General features: G+C 40.9%; 1 protein-coding gene across 2 annotated transcripts in view; it reads right to left on the reverse strand.

Moving 5' to 3' along the window:
- The window catches only part of RGS7BP (regulator of G protein signaling 7 binding protein), a 94,794-nt gene that overhangs the window by 24,034 nt on the left and 54,227 nt on the right, over window positions 1-16,533 (reverse strand). For both annotated transcript variants that reach the window (XM_080804251.1, XM_080804252.1), the window contains exon 3: window positions 10,874-11,004. In XM_080804251.1, coding sequence (XP_080660377.1) covers window positions 10,874-11,004 — 131 coding nt within the window. The remainder of the gene's footprint in view (window positions 1-10,873; window positions 11,005-16,533) is intronic.

Consider the following 16,533-nt stretch of genomic DNA (forward strand, 5'->3'; position numbering starts at 1 on the left):
AATCTCTGAGAATATTGACTACATATATGTTAAATTCTTCATCTGTTCCCACTTTATGATTTTTAAATTTGTCATCCCTGGATGTCTATCGAGGTTTATCTGTGAGGATCTCTGTTTGCCTATCACTCTGATTATAGTGTCCTCCTTCCGGTTATTGTGGAGAAGGAACAGGATGTATGGCTGTAAAACGTGTGGTTCAGGCTTGTCTTCTGGGTGTTTCTCATCTCCGGTGTAAGTTACCTGGGCACCTGGCCTATTTTTTGGGCCCCCTGTCTATTCAGAGTTTTCTGTTTAAAACTTACTACTGCGAGATATACTGAGCAGTTTAGCCTGGGAAAAACACGAGTAATGTGCTCACTTTCTTCTTCTTCTACGGCTGTCTTTATGGAGGCACAGAGTTATTTCACACTCTGCTCTGCTCTGCTGCCCCGTCTGGACAATCACACCAGATGTCCTCCTGGGGCGAGCAGTTGGTCAGTGTGGGGCAGCCCAGCCTTTTTTTTTTTTTTTTTTTTTTTAAGCCAGCTTGCTCTGAATGCAATTTCAAACCTTAATTTCCCTGACAGCAGTCCCAGAAATCCTTCCTGTGATTTGCATTTGTTGATTCCAGCTTCAAAGTATTTCTGGAATTGATTTTATTTTTGCAGTCATTTTCTCCTGCCTGAATCTCTTGTTTCTCTTTGAGTGTCTTATCAGCTATGGTTTCTCCTGTTCGTTTATATCCACCAATCCGTTCCCAATAGCTTTGTAGCTTTGCGAAATTCTCCAAAATTTCTGGTTTGTAGAGAGCATCCTTCCTTGTTTTTCAGGGGCATGGAAGACTATGCTGTGTTTGCTGATCTCTGTTTTCTTTTCCTCTTACAATTAGGAGGGGCCATGGGACAGATCTATGGCCAATGGATTGTCAGTAGGAGTGATGTAGGCCTCTTCCAAACTGGATCCTGAAAATCCTCCCATGTGACTCCCCTTGCTTTCTTTTCTCCTCCTGACCTTTGAGTGGATGTGTATAATGGAAAGAGCAACACTGCTCACCCATCCCAGCTCTGGCATTGGACTATGATGTGTATGAATAATGAACTTGTATTGTTCTCTTCTGCCAAGATTTGGTGTTGTTTCCTGCAGTAGTTACTCTACACTGACAAATCTAAGAAATAATACGGATTTTTTTTTTCATTATATCTTCTTCTGTTATTTCAATGATTTTTTGGTACTGTGAGGGGAAATACAGGTATGAGTTCAGTCTCACATCTCTGGACAAGCTTTTCCACCAATTACATTCCTCTTTTGATGACAGATGCAGAATGAAAGCAGTTCATTCTTTGATTCAGTAGTTATTAATTGAGACTTTAGCCTGCTCTAGGCACTATGCTAAATTCTGACGATATAGAGGTGAACACACTCAAGGAGATCAAATCTAGAGAGGACAACAGACAAGAAACCAGACAACTACCCCTCAGTGTAAAAGGTGCTAAAGGTTGTGCCATGGAAATGCTTGGGGGCCATGTTGGGGCTGTATCAGGGCCAACGAAAGCTTCCTGTAGGAAGTCCATCTCTGTTCTGACCCAGAAACGAGGCCAGATGAAAGGGATGAATGTGAAATGGGTAGTATGTCCCAGGTAAAAGGAGCAATTGAAAAGAAGGTGTAAGTTCAGGTACCTATAAGTAGTTCATGATCCTTGAGACTGGCATGGCAAGGTATGGGGGGCAGGTGAGGTGGGGGTTGCTAGTGAAAGAGGAGGCTGGAAAAATTAAGGTCAATGCATGCATGTTCTTCTGAACAGCATTAACGAGGCAGCAGAAGAGTGCTCCTCAAACCTGGACAGTGGCCAATTGGAGTTCTTTACCCCTAGCTTCCCGGCTTTGACCAGGTGTCCCCAGAGTGGAGTATCAGTTCTCTAACAGCAGGTGGGCTCTCTGCTCTGCTCTCCAGAAAGGGACCAACCAGCTTACAAATGGTAACTTCAAGTCAATGTTTTACTTGTCCCAAGAGAGTAAATATGCATTTAAAATCATTTCTGATTATGCAGTGAAAAACTCTGGCCCCTGAAAAATCAATTTCAGGCCTCAGTGAACAAATATTTGCTCAAGGAGGGGACAGGGGTAGGGGAGAGAGTCTGTAGAGTACCTTGAAATCACACCAAGCTGGCTTTATCACTGTTAAGAACTAGGACATCAAAAAGTTGGCCACTTTCCTCAGGGCCTTTCAGGGCTTTTTGCCTTTAGCTCCTTTGGGATTTCCATGTATTTTTAGCTTGTTTATGGATAATATAATAGGCATGTTTGAGGAAAAGTTAAGGGAAACCACCCATGAAGCACATACCAGTTTGGAAAGCTGGTTATTCTTATATTCGTGAGAAATGGTCAGTTGTTTGGGAGAAATAAAAAACACATCTGATTGTGGGGCAACCTCAAGAGTTCCATTGAGCTCCCTCCACGGCCACGAGAAGTCCTCAGCACTGGCCCTGGAAGATGGGGCCGGGGTCCTTTACTTACAGATGTAGGGGGTTCTTTATCATACTTGACTTTGACTTTCATTCTCTTGATTTCTTATTTCTCCCACCCTTTTTCTTCTCCATCTGTATTTTCCTCGATTCCTTTTCCCTTTCTACCTTCCATTCCTTCTTGCTCTCCTGCCCATCTTCTGTCCACCAGTGACACTGGGAAGCACTGCTCTAGACAGTGTCTCTTTGGAGGCCCTGAGTTTGACCTCTGGTGTCTAGCAATGTCAATATTATCCAATTGCGTACATTTCCCCAGGAATCAAAACAAAACAAACCAATCTTCTCTGAGCTAATATTATACCACTGCACTATCATTTCCTTGATGATAGGGGCAAATTTCCTATGTTCTTTGTACTCCTGACACGTTATCTGCTATGCTTAGGAAAAGCTTTCACAACAGTTTCATCCCGACTGTGAGCAAGATGAACATGGTCTACATGAGAAGCATGTATGGAACCTTATCTAGATAGTTCTTCTTACTTTCAAGGATTTCTATAACTGGGAAGTGCACTGTGAAAAAAAACGGAGGAAATGGAGGCTATTTGTGAGGTAATCCACCATTACTCCCGTGTTTCTAAAAAGCATGTAATTTGCATAGAAATAAGTTACACTAATTCAGTTAGTTGTTCACTTGTACTAAAAAGTAGTTTCAAAGGCTTTTCTACACTGTGCTAGGAAGATACTCACAGTGCCATAAGATGCACAGTGGAAAATAAAAATGTTATTATCAATAGAGCCCCATTCTTACCCATACACTGGAAAGTAAACATTTTTCAATTCAGAAGAGATACAGGATTCTTCTCCTTCCCCCATAGTCCTTCTCTGTGCTCCTAACCATCCCTTCTAGGCTAGCTCCCCAGTCACTTTGTATGATACCACACATTCTGTTTTAATTGTGACATTACTGACATTGCACTTATTAGTATTGGAGATTTTTAGAACATTTGAATTTTTTTTCTTTTCTCTTTCTTTCTTTTTCTTCCTTCCTTCCTTTCTTTCTTTTCTTTCTTTCTTTTTTTTTTTTTTAACTATTTCTCTGCACTAGCTTATATACTCCACAATAATAGAGATCTTTTCAGCCTTGGTTATTAAAGTCCCTTAGCACCTATAACAGAGCCTTAGATATGATAAGTTCTCATTAAATTTTTGTTCAAAGAATGAATGTATGTTTTCACTCAGAATTTGAATCATAGTTTGCTTTAAGATTCATTCTGCTTCATTTCTTCTAACCTGCTGCACTATTTTAGTATCAATTGCCTTATTACTTTGGAAAATAAAGCCTTCATTTGTGGCAGTATTGTGTTTGTGGCAGTATTCTGTTTCTGTTTTTATGTTGCTTGTTTCCGTTACTGGTGTGGGTCATTTCCTTTACATTTTTTTTTTTAAAGATTTTATTTATTTGACAGAGAGAGAGAAAGAGAGAGAGAGATATCACAAGTAGGCAGAGAGGCAGGCAGAGAGAGAGGGGGAAGCAGTTCCCTGCTGAGCAGAGAGCCCGATGTGGGACTTGATCCCAGAACCCTGAGACCATGACCCCAGCCGCAGGCAGAGGCTTATCACACTGAACCACCCAGGCGCCCCTACCTTTACATTTCTTAATAGGAGGCTTGAATACTTCGGAGTCTTTACTGCTCATATTCTCTTCTTTGTCTTGAGTGCATCCTGTATTTTGCTGGATAGCAGTTCATTAATTTCTCATTATAGCATCTTGAGCTCTCAGCTTCCACTAGATTTTGAATTAAGATTTTTCAACTTTTAAAATTCCTCTGTCCTTTCCCTTGGTGATTACATTATAGCCTTCAAGGACTTGGAGGCAATTTTGCTGTAAGCTGGGGTTGAGAGGTGGAGTGGAGTCACAGAGGGCCACTGACAGAGCAAGGTGAGACAGAAACACAGATGGAAAGCTCAAGTTCATGCGTGAAGGGAAGGGGCACAGGAGTGTTCTATTGTCTGTACTCCTTTGAGAATGGCCATGTTGCCAAAATGAATCGAATGGGGGAAGAATGTGAGAGAGAGGAAAGCCATGGTCAGAACAGCAGGATCACTGAGTTCCTTTAGAAACGTGTCTCTACTTTCTGCCAACAGAGTGAATGAGACCTGCAATCTCATTTCCTCGGGAGGCAGGCAGCAGGCGCTGATGGTCAATGCGATACATGGGCTCACTTATGGGAAAAGATTGCCTACCTAACTAAGTGTGAAGAAGGGAGAGCAACTGTTTTGCACTATAAACATAGAAATTACACTCTGTCAAGCAGTGGTCCAATCTACAACTTTAAATGTTAGAATATGAAACTACAAAATGACTAAAATTATTCCCATCTGTCATCTTCTCGAAACAAACAATTCTTCAGAACCACACGCTACATGGTACAACCCAGTGCCTTTATTAAATCTGGATTTTTACCTCCCATTATTGTAATTGCCTTTAATTTTGTTGGCCATGAAAAAAAGAAAAGCATTTTATTGCTGTTTTTCTTCTTCTCTTTCTCCTCCTCCACCTCTACCTCCTCCTCCTTCTCCTTCTTTTTGGCAGTAGCGTGATCTTGTAAATTACAAAAAAGATTTCCAAGTAGACTGTACCAATGAGACTTAATGAGATAGCAAAAATGCGGAAGCATGGTGCATGGAAAGAGCATGAAGTTCCACTGACGATACTGTTAAGGACTCAGGATACTTCTAATTGGCTTAATTGGGAGAGGAAAACAATCATCGGTACTAAATTCAAGCTCACTGAAGGAGCTTCAAAATGATTTGAGCCTTATTTTTCCCAGAAAGAAACCGTACTCTTTGCCCTTGCAGTAAGTGCGTGTGCCTTTTTTCTCCAAAGGGTAAGCTCATGCATACCCAGTGGTGAAACTAAGTGTGATACACAGTACGTGTGGGACTTTGGTGCTGGCCATGAGGGGAGTAGAATGAAAATAAATTAAAAGTCCACATAACTGTGAAACACTTTGGCTTCAGTATCAAATCTCAACAACAACAAAGATTGGCCAGACTGGATGATTAGATTACAAGTCCTTCCCTCTCCCTGATGGAAAAATAATAGTGAAGTAGAAGGGAATGGGCAGCCGGTGACACTCACACAGAGCAAGAAGAAATTAGCTAACCTAAGAGTTAGCCAAGTACTTTTTTTTTTTTTTTAATCATTCATTAGGGAAGGTATAACAGAAAGAAATTCTAAGCAGAAAGATATTTCGAGTGTCACAGACTACAATGGGAGTCACTGTTGCTGAGACTTGGAGGACTACTGACTTCCTGAATGAAGGGACTTAGTGAGATCTTCTAGACAGGCCACTCCCCTAACTCGGAGCCACACCAGAGAGACCACTAGGTTTGGAAAAAGACTACATTATCCGGCATCTAAAGTCTTGGTAGACAGATGTGTGTATATCTGGTGGAAGGGGACTGGTTTCTTGATCTGTGCTTCCCCCTGCCACCTCTACCACCTTTCCTGAGGTTTGGAATCACCCACACTTCAGGTTCCAGTCCATTGCTCATTTAAAGGCTTTGTGGAGCTCCTGGGTGACTCAGTCAGTGAAGCGTCTGCCTTCGATTCAGGTCATGATCTTGGGGTCCTGAGATGGAGCCCTGCATTGGGCTCCTTGCTCAGTGGGGAGCCTGCTTCTCCCTCTGCCTGTCACTCCCCCTGCTTGTGCTCTCTGTCTCTGAAAGGAATAAAAAAAATCTTAAATAAAAAAAATTAAGGCTTTATATATTTTTTCCATAATCACACATCCTAAGTACATTTCTTAGTAAGTTACTCAGGTAGAGCCTTCTTCCCCATCCCTTCCCCATTTCTTGTTCTCATGCAGTCAGAATGCTTAGGCTTTGCTCGTTCCCCAGTGTCTACTGTTAACGTGTGGCGACTATGTTTACAGGACAAGATGCATGTTATATCTCTTAATTTGCCTGACTCTTAAAGTTTCATATTCTTGTGCTGTGGTCTATGGATATATTTACTCCTTTTTCTTTTTTTCTATTTGACAGAGAGAGATCACAAGTAGGCAGAGAGGCAGGCAGAGAGAAGGGGAAGCAGGCTCCCTGCTGAGCAGAAAGCCTGATGCAGGGCTCGAACGCAGGACCCTGAGACCACGACCTGAGCCGAAGGCAGAGGCTTAGCCCTCTGAGTCACCCAGGTGCCCCCCTTTTTCTTTTTTTTAAAAGACTTTATTTTTAAGTAATCTCTACATCCAAAGTAAAGATGCTTGGACTTACAATCCTGAGATCTTGACTCGCATGCTCTACTGACTGAGCCAGCCAGGCTCCCCTGGACATATTTATTCCAGTTATTTCTGGCAGTCCATGGTCACTGGAGTCAAGTGTTTCTATTCTTTTCAGCCAGGGCCTTCCAGATTGGTAGCAGCAGATATCATAAACTTATTGTGTATTAGCTGAAGGCTTCTGGACACAGGTTACTCTTTACTTTCCAATGACACCAAAGAAAGAAAAAGCAAAAACTAGTGACATCAGCTGACATTTTCTATGCCATCTTGATGGTAAGACTATAAACTAGTGAACACTATAAGCAAGCCAGGACTCGAAAACAATTAGAGGGTTAATCTCTTAGGTATAATAAGGAAATTAATGGGGAAAATAAAGAAATAGAGAAGTGTAATACAAAAATGGGGCCAGGAAAATTAAAAATGATTTCTTTAATGGAATCATCCCTCTCCCAAGAGCTAGTATTTTATTTGGCATTCCAGAAATTTTCAGGGTATTTGTCCAGTGTGTATTTTCATGCATGTTTCCTAGTGCCTTATTTTGTCTGGTTTAATGACATTTGGGGGGGGTCTACTTTTAGTGACTTATTTCCATTTTTGGTGTTGTTTTTAGATTTTAAATAAGACTATTGTCTTTATGTCTAGTTTGAAGAGGTCACTGATAAGAAAATGTCCTTCTCCTCATTGCGCCTTACCTCTATGGGTACTCAGAGAGAGGCAACAATCCATAAGACAGCTCTTGGAGGGGTTTTCTGGAAACACAGGAGGCTGACCAGGGGTAGATGGTATATACATACTTGAAAAGAGTAAATAAGTATGGTTTGCTGATTATAGATGGTGATTAGAGAAGGTTACAAATGTATTCAGTTAAAGAAACGTCTCCATGAATTGTTCTTTTAATTTTTGTCAAGAAGCAAAAAAGTAAATTGAGGGGTTTCTGATTCAATAGGCCTAGGGTGGGACCAAAGAATTTGCATTTCTAACAGGGAAGCTGGTACTGCTAGTGCAGAGGCTGAACTTTGGGAACAACAGCTTGATGTCAAGGTCATGTCAAGGGCTGGCGGAGAAAGCACCGGTCGTCACCCACAGCTCTGTGCATCAGAGATACCTACTACTTTGGTGTTTGCTTTTCATCACCTTGGGTGATAAAGAAGAAAGCAGAGAAAAAGTTGAAAGCATATACTTAGGTGACTAGGGAATGGCAAGTTAAGGAATTGGAAGTTTTCATTTGTATTCACGCTGTGGGGTGATTTCCTTTCCTTTCCAGGTAGAGCAACAGCTCTCATTCCTCACTGTGTTTCACAATCACCCGGAATGCCCCTGGAGATTCTGATTCCGTAGGTCCTGGGCAGGGTCCATGAGCCTGTGTGTTTATTCAGCATCCTGGATAATTTTGAAGCAGATTTGCTAAGGATTTGCACTTTAAGTAATGCTGATTTTAGAAGAATAAAATAGATGTCCAAGCGCAGCCTTAATCCTACATGTGGGAGCAATCAACGGTGTTATCAGGCAGATTCTTTTTAGAGTCGGACATAGAAGGCTGGGTGCTAGAGCAGAGAGCAGGGGGACTTTTTTTTTTTTTTTCTTTTTCCAGGGGGTCTTATTTTTAAAAGAAGAGGCAGGGAAAGAAGCAGATCAGAGACTGACAGTGAAGGCAGCAGGAAGTGAAGACCAAATGAGCTGATCAGTTAAGAGGGGATGTGTTTTTTACTTGTGTGCTCAAGACCAAATACAATAAGGAACAAACTGGGATGAGGGACTCCTTTTTAGTTTTTTAGGGTTTTTTTTGATGTTTTGTTTTTTCTTTTATCTTAGAGAGAGAGTGCATGAGCAAGGGTAAGGGGGAGGAGGAACAGAGGGGGGCGGAAAGGGGACAAGCAGCCTCTGCACTTGAGTGAGGCTCCTTGAGGGGCTCGATCACACCACCCTGAGATCATGACCTGAGCTGAAATCAAGTTGGAAGTTCAATGGAATGAGCCACCCAGGTGCCCCTACCTTTTCCTTCTGACCAGAGAGCTAGCAGAGAAGGGTCCTTCTTTCAAAAGCCAATCGTGAGAAGACAGAGTAGGAGTGGATGGCAGGAGACCAAGTGGCACCCTGAGGAGTTAGAGTGAGAGTGGAGCTGGAGGACACTGGGTGTTGCGGACACGCCATCAACAAGGGCAATTCCCGTGGCCTCATGGCTGTGAGATAAAATATGTAAGAGTAGCCAGTGCAGACCTCGGGGAAAAAACTATTTTGTTCTGTTCAACCATAATTAAAAAGAGTGAAAATGTGCTCTGTACATACTCTGTATATAATCTGTATATGTGAGTTTATGTGAGAATGTGTGTATGTGAGAGAGAGAGAGAAGGAGAGAGAGACAGAGACAGAGATTGAGAGCAGACAGGAAAAGAGAAGACGCTGGGCCAGGGACAACTTATTTGAATGGCCATCAGTGTATATGATGAGTATTCAGTTTTCTGATCAGGCATCAGGAGTGTCTAGGACCTCATCTCTCCTAACATGTTCACTTGCAGTAATAACAGAAGTTAAAAAAAAAAAAAAAGCTGTTGAAAGTTCTGCCTTTAGAAGGAAAAAGGAGGGTACCTGGGTGGCTCAGTCTGCTAAGCATCTGCCTTCAGCTCAGGTCATGATCTCAGGGTCCTGAGATCGAGTCCCCCATCGGGCCCCCTGCTTGGTGGGGAGTCTGCTAGTCCCTCTACTGCTCTCCCCAGCTTGTGTGCTCTCTCTCAAATAAATAACTAAAGTCTTCTTCTTTTTTTTTTTTTAAAGAAGGAAAAAGGAAAAAAAAAACAATACTCGTGTTTCAAGAAAATGTTCTCTCTCGGGAGCAGTGTAGCATAATCCTATTTTTAGTTCTGCCTTGTGCATATATCCATGAATACACAAGATTTGATTTTTACAAGTTCTTTGTCATGCCGTTTACTTCCCCCCAAATTCCATGCGCATTTGATGTCAAATCTCTACTTTAACTGCTTCTTCCCTTGCAAGGTCCTTCTTTTTCCTTCCCTGCTTGAACTTTATCTTCCTAACCTAGCTCAAGCCTCACCCTTTCTATAAGATTTTCACTGAATATTATAGGGGGTTCTTCTCACTCTGGATTTAAATTACAGGTAAGGATTACCTTCTATACATCATCCTTTCCTTTTGAGCTCACGCAAAAAGTGTTTGCATTCAGGAGCTTTCCAATAAATTACTGTGCAATGAATGAGGAAAGAAATAGAGCTTGAATCCTCCACTGACAGAAACTTTTGGTTTCCTCCCTAGCATGTGTTCTATTCCACCTGCTCCCATCATGTAATGGCCAATGGTTGGGTAGTGTGGACTCCTGTCTTAGATCCAGGAATGGGCTTTGATTGCCTAAATCAATCGGTATAATTCATCCCTCTGGCTAAAGTGATTGGTTCAGGCATAGACCCATGATCCCACCTGGTCCAATCAGAATGAAGCTCACGACACATCTGAGTCTCTGGTGGGGAGAAATTCTCTGTGTGGATCTTTTAGTAGGCAGATGTGATGACTGGAACTGTGGGGATCCCTCTGCTCATGTGGGGGAAAGCAGTGTGAGGGTGAGGCCACCACCCAGGAGAAGGAAGGGTATCATTCGGCGTGTGGGTCAAAAGCTTGATGAGACCACGCTAAAGTCACTGCCATCTCTGGACGTTTCAGCCATTTTAGCCAATGTGTTCCTTTATAGTTTAAGTCAAGGAAGGAGATTTTTCTGTTACTCATATGCCTCCCTATTGTTGGTTGAGTTCCCCCTATTTTTAAATCTTTGAGACATAATATGTAATTTGTCGTCTTGCAGCCAAATTCATTTAGGGAAAGAGCAGCCGTCTTGGATGGCATTTACCCCTAGGAAGATCGTTACATATTTTTGCTCTCTGTGCTGATTGTAACCGAAGTCATGTTCGCCGGTGGTAAAAGACTACATCTGAGAACAGTTTCTACCACAGTTTCTGTTCAAGATGACCCGTGTTCTTAGGCACTTAGTACTGGTATAGATTTCTTTGATTAATTTGTATCAAATGCTTCCTGGACATTGACATCCATCCCCACTGTGTGTACGGCAGGGTGCTTACAGGCCTTTGGAAAAGATAAGCTTTTGTGTAACATCAGTGTTTATGGTAGTATGCTAAAGGCAGATACCTTTTCGGTGAAACTGAAGAGACCCCAGCAGACATATGGATTTGAGCATCTCTGTTGTGTACATTTCTAAGCAGCACTGCAGCTGGATATAAAGCCGACAGATTTCTGGATGGATCTCACCATCTTCCGGGCTGCAACAGAATGAAGGAGAAAAGCCGTGAGCATTTCTTAAGATTTCACTCCTCAGCCATTTGTCTCAGCTCCGAGAGGGGAAAATGCTCGATAAAGATTCCTTTAAGCCTTGACTCTAAAATATAGGACGACTTCCTGCTTTCATAGCAATGACCAATGTCACAGTTCTTATATAACCGTCTTTCTGACTAACAGCTCTTAATTTTTTTTTCCCCTTAGCAGCAGATTTCTGCTGGGAGCTTAAAATCATAAATGTTTTAAGTAATTGAAAGTATCATTTTCCATTTAAGCGTTGAAACAAATTTCCAAAATATTTTTAAGTCATAAGACTCTCCTAGCCACAAAAAGAGATTAAAAACTCTTATTTTTAGAGAAACTAACAAAGAGCTATTCAATTATTAACCATGAAAGCTTTTTAATATTAAGACCCTAGAATAATATGATTAGAGAGCCAAGATATCAATTATTTTGAGCAAGGTCTTTTGTCTCAGTCTGAAGAATATTCCTTTATTGTTTGCTATAGTTAATTTATAAAAGGCCAACTGATTTTAATGAAAGCATAAAAATTTCATGAAAAAGAAAAGTTATACAATTCTAATAATTATGCTTAACAATCTAAAGCTAATTAATTACTGAACTTATGCTCTAAAATTTATTCTCAAGTCCATGAGCCTTTCTCTATTGATTCTGATAGAATGTACAAATGGGGGGCGCCTGGGTGGTTCAGTCAGTTAAGCATCTACCTTTGGCTCAGGTCACAATCTGGAGGTCCTGGGATTGAGCCTCACATTGGGCTCCCTGCTCAGCAGGGAGTCTGCTTCTCCCTCTCCCTCTGCCTCCTCCTCCTGCACCCCCATACCACTCATGCTCTTTCTGTTTCTCTCAAATAAATAAATAAAATCTTTTACAACAATGGATAAATGGGAATATGATAAAACATGGAGTGATCACTTTTATTTTTATTAAGGGAATAATTAGTTGTCATTGAAATCTTTTTATGCCATTAAAATAGCATGTACTGAATAAAGCAAACTAAATAAAAGGGATAAAATTTAGAGATACATTAGAAATGGAAGTAGCCTAGAAGTGAGCTCTGTCACATGTCCTAACGTGTTACCTTTATTTCTATCCCCGATCATTTAGAATGCAATGAAATCTGATTAAATAATGCAGCATTTGGATTTGATTCCTTTATAAAGTGGTCGCTGGCAAAATGTTAGGGACAATTATCAGAAAAGAATGATGACTTGATTTTTATTTAAGCTGTGGACTCACAGTAAAAAGAATTTGCATTTACGCAGCACTTTACAATGATAATCAATTTTCATTTTCCATACTTATTTAGTAGATGAACTAGAGTTTATCTAACTATCTGGCTTATGTAACAGAAAAATGCACCATTTTTTTGTCTCGGTACTATGGATGACTGCAAAGTTATTCTGTCTGTCCTGTGTCACAACAAAGTGCCTCAAAAGAGCTTACATGCAAAATTTGACTTTCTCTGGAAAATAAATGACGTTAGTTTCTTATTTGTGTCTTATGGGTCCAGCCCTAGGCTAATGTTGCAAACAAGTGTCTCTTTTGCAAAAGTTCTAGATTTTCTTTCAGAGCTTCCTCCCACAGGTGCCTTTCACCCTCCAGCTGTCCTCCCGCTCCCCGGGGTTCTTCCTCCCCCCTCACCACCACCGCACAGACAGTGTCTCGCTCCTTCATATCACCTTCAGCCTTTCAAATGTCTCTGACTGTGTTCCATCCCTTTGGGTTCTGCCAGACTCTGGAGGAATAGTGGGCATTAATGGTTTGTTTAATAAAAAGTGATATTCATGCATTACCTGCTAATACATTAATTTTGATAGGAAAATCTGAAGATAAGTGTCTCATCCCTAAGGCAGGCTAGCGGAAAAATATATTAAGGCAGTCAGGTTTTTCCTGACTGTCATCCCAGAATCTTTTCACCTGTGTATAACATTGGCCCTGCTGGCACATAGGCACGTTAAAAATAAAAAAAAGAAGAAGAAGAAACCTATGATAAATCTGTGGTATATATTGCACATTTGATGTGTGGGACAATTAGTCACTGTAATATCATTTCAAGCCATAGAGTATTTTTATTTTCAGAAGTACAAAATATGTGCCTAGTGGTTAGTTCCCCAAATAGGCAAACTCATGTATAGGTGACAATTTATGTAATTTAAACAAATGATTACCATATTAACATATCATAAGAACCAGTATATTTTATTATCTTACAGCTACACAGTGAGCGATAAAGCTGTGCATTTAGTGCTCCTGAAAAAGGCAAGTCAGGACAGAGATTAAAATGCCTAGTTCATCACATTCCCTCAGGTGCCATCTCCCTACTGCCTCTGTAACCAGGGAATTCTCAAAACCGTGGAAGCATCTTGCTCTTCTAGATGTTACGGGAGGGAACCTAATAGGTGCCACCAGAAATATAATCTGCCCAACAAAAATTAATCGATACTAAGGTTGCATTATAAATTTTCCAGTTCAAAAATTCTTATGTATCCTTGCACAGTAGCCTTTAATATCTTGGAGAATTGAAGTATGAAGAAAAGTTAAAGAGCAGTGGAAAAGTTAACGTATCATTCGTGTTAGTGTTCCACGAGATGCCTTGACCAGGTTCCGTCAGCTTCAAGATGTGTACAGTTTATTTCTCCCACTTCCAAGCTCTTGGCTGCATTACTGCTACTGCTTACTAAACGTTCATTACAAGACAGAATGCCAGATGACTTACGTCTAATGTTATGAGCAGTGGACCGAAATACGTTTTTGATGAGCATTAAGATCACGTAGGTTATTTTCATGACAAATAAGCAATAAAGTTAGAGCAGGCAGAATGCAGCAAAAGCCAAGAAAACAACGGTGTAAAAGCTTGAAAACTTTCTAAGGATCAATTAGAAGGCCTGAGGAAGAATTTGCATTAAGAAACAATTAGGCCGGGGCGCCTGGGTGGCTCAGTGGGTTAAAGCCTCTGCCTTCGGCTCAGGTCATGATCCCAGGGTCCTGGGATCGGGCCCCGCGTCGGGCTCTCTGCTCAGCGGGGAGCCTGCATCCTCACTTCTCTCTCTCTGCCTACTTGTGATCTGTCTGTCAAATAAATAAATAAAATCTTAAAAAAAATAAAAGTAACAATTAGGCCTATGACTTCCTCCAGCAACTGGAAGCAATTTAACTGGGAGAAAACTTTACCACCTATTACTTAAGTTTCATCTAAATGGACTCACTCTTATTAATAACACGTTTAGGTCTAAGAGAGTGACCGCTGCGGTGGTGCCGATGTAATTCAGTCAAAGCCATTTTATAGGTTAGTGACTAGGTTGTGCTTATTTCCTTATTTTTCTAATGAGTGTAAGTCAAGACCTAACCTGATCATTTTGATGAATTTGAAAGTCTTAGTGTTAATGAAAAACATCCTAAAGATTAATGATATTCAGTGAACTGGAGCTCAGGTTGAAGCCAAAATTGTTTAAATAACTGTCAAATAATGAACCTTTCAGTCCTAAAGGAGGAGAATCAAGATTTAATTTCTTTCTTTCTTTCTTTTTTTTAATTTGAGAGAGAGTGAGAAAGAGCATGAGAGGGGAAAGGGTCAGAGGGAGAAGCAGACTCCCTGCTGAGCAGGGAGCATGATGTGGGACTCGATACCAGCACTTCCGGGATCTGAGCCGAAGGCAGACGCTTAACCGACTGAGCCACCCAAGCGCCTGAGATTTAATGTCTTAATCACGTGGCTTAAGAAGCCTGAACTGGTATATAGTACTAGTGGGCTATAAATATAAATAAAATATTTATAAATATAAATATTGCCCAAGATGCCCTTGATAATGCAAGTGTAGGTATACTTGGTGGATATTCTTGTTGGGTAATTCAAAAAGTAATATGATAAACACCCACCAGAACGGCTAAAATTAAAAAGACTGAAAACACCAAATGTTGCTGATGATGTGAGCAACAGAGACTCTCATACACTGGTGATGTGAGTTAAAACAGTACAACTGCCTTGAAAAGGGTTTGGGGAGTTTCCTACGACACTAAACATACCTTCTTTTGACCTGGCAATTCCATTTCTAGGTATTTAACAAGAGCAATGAAAACATAGCCACAGAAAGATCTCTATACGACTGTTCTTAGTAGTCTTTGTTAGAATACCTAAAAACTGCAAAGAGCCCATCTAGAGGAGAGTGGATATAAAGAACCTAGTATATTCTTACAGTAGAGTAATGCTCAACACTTAAAAGGAGTAAAGTGATACACAAAACAACATCAATGACTCTCAAACACAGAATCTTGAGAGAGAAAATCCTTACACCAAAGAGTAAATACTGTATGACCCCATTTATATGTCGTTCTCAAAGAGATAAAACTGATTGTCAGTGATAAAGATTAGGATAGTGGTGCAGAGGGAATCTGGGAAGGGGCATGAGGAGAAAGAACTTTCTGGGGTGGAGGTTAAGATTCCCTGTCTAGACAGAGGTTTGAGTTACATGGGTATATACATTTGACAAAACTTACTGGATGGTACACTTAAGATTTATATATTTGATTATATGCAAATTTTACTAAAAAAAATAAGAACCATCAGCAAATACTGAATTCTAATGAATGATATGCAAGCCAAACTCCTTAGGGGTAAACGTTACTGATATCTGCAACTTCAGGAAAATAATATGGGTTGCTGGGTGGTTAGAGGAATGGACAGACAGAGCGATAACGCGTTAAAGGAAGTGTAAAAGAATGTTAATTGTAGAATCTAGGTGGTGGGTATTTACTTGCCGTCCAAGGATTTATAGTTCCCCAAATAATTACATGGCATAAGTTGAACAAATCAATAGGAAAAAAAAAAGAAACTTTATGACTAGTAAAGTCAAGTTACAGTGTGGACGCACTAGGGATTTTGGTTAGGAAATACTTCTGCCCCACATCTGTCCGTTCTTTTGTCAAGGTTGCCAGATTTTGGCGTTCTATGTTGCTGCTACCGGCTTTTTAAAAAACAGCAAAATTTTGGAGGCGCCTGGATGGCTCAGTGGTTAAGCATCTGCCTTAGGCTCGGGCCATGATCTCAGGGTCCTGGGATTGAGCCCCACATCGGGCTCTCTGCTCAGCGGGGAACCTGCTTCCCTCTCTCTCTGCCTGCCTCTGCCTACTTGTGATCTCTCTGTCAAATAAATAAAAAACAGCAAAATTTTTGTTGTTTTGAAAGTCTGTGCCCAAAGTCATGATTTGTATATTCATTTGAAGGCAGCAAGACATGAAAACAGGGGAGTGGGTCTGGAGTCAGAAAACTCAGCTCTAGGGGCACCTGGGTGGCTCAGTGGGTTAAGCCTCTGCCTTTGGCTCACATCATGATCTCAGGGTGCTGGGATCGAGCCCCACATCGGGCTCTCTGCACCACGGGGAGCCTTCTTCCCCCTCTCTCTCTGCCTATTTGTGATCTCTCTCTCTCTCTGTCGAATAAATAAATAAAATCTTAAAAAGAAAAAAAACCCTTCGCTCTAAATATAGACTTT

The sequence above is a fragment of the Martes martes genome (genome assembly GCF_963455335.1).
Source record: "Martes martes genome assembly, chromosome: 5".
NCBI classification, from domain to species: Eukaryota; Metazoa; Chordata; class Mammalia; order Carnivora; family Mustelidae; genus Martes; species Martes martes.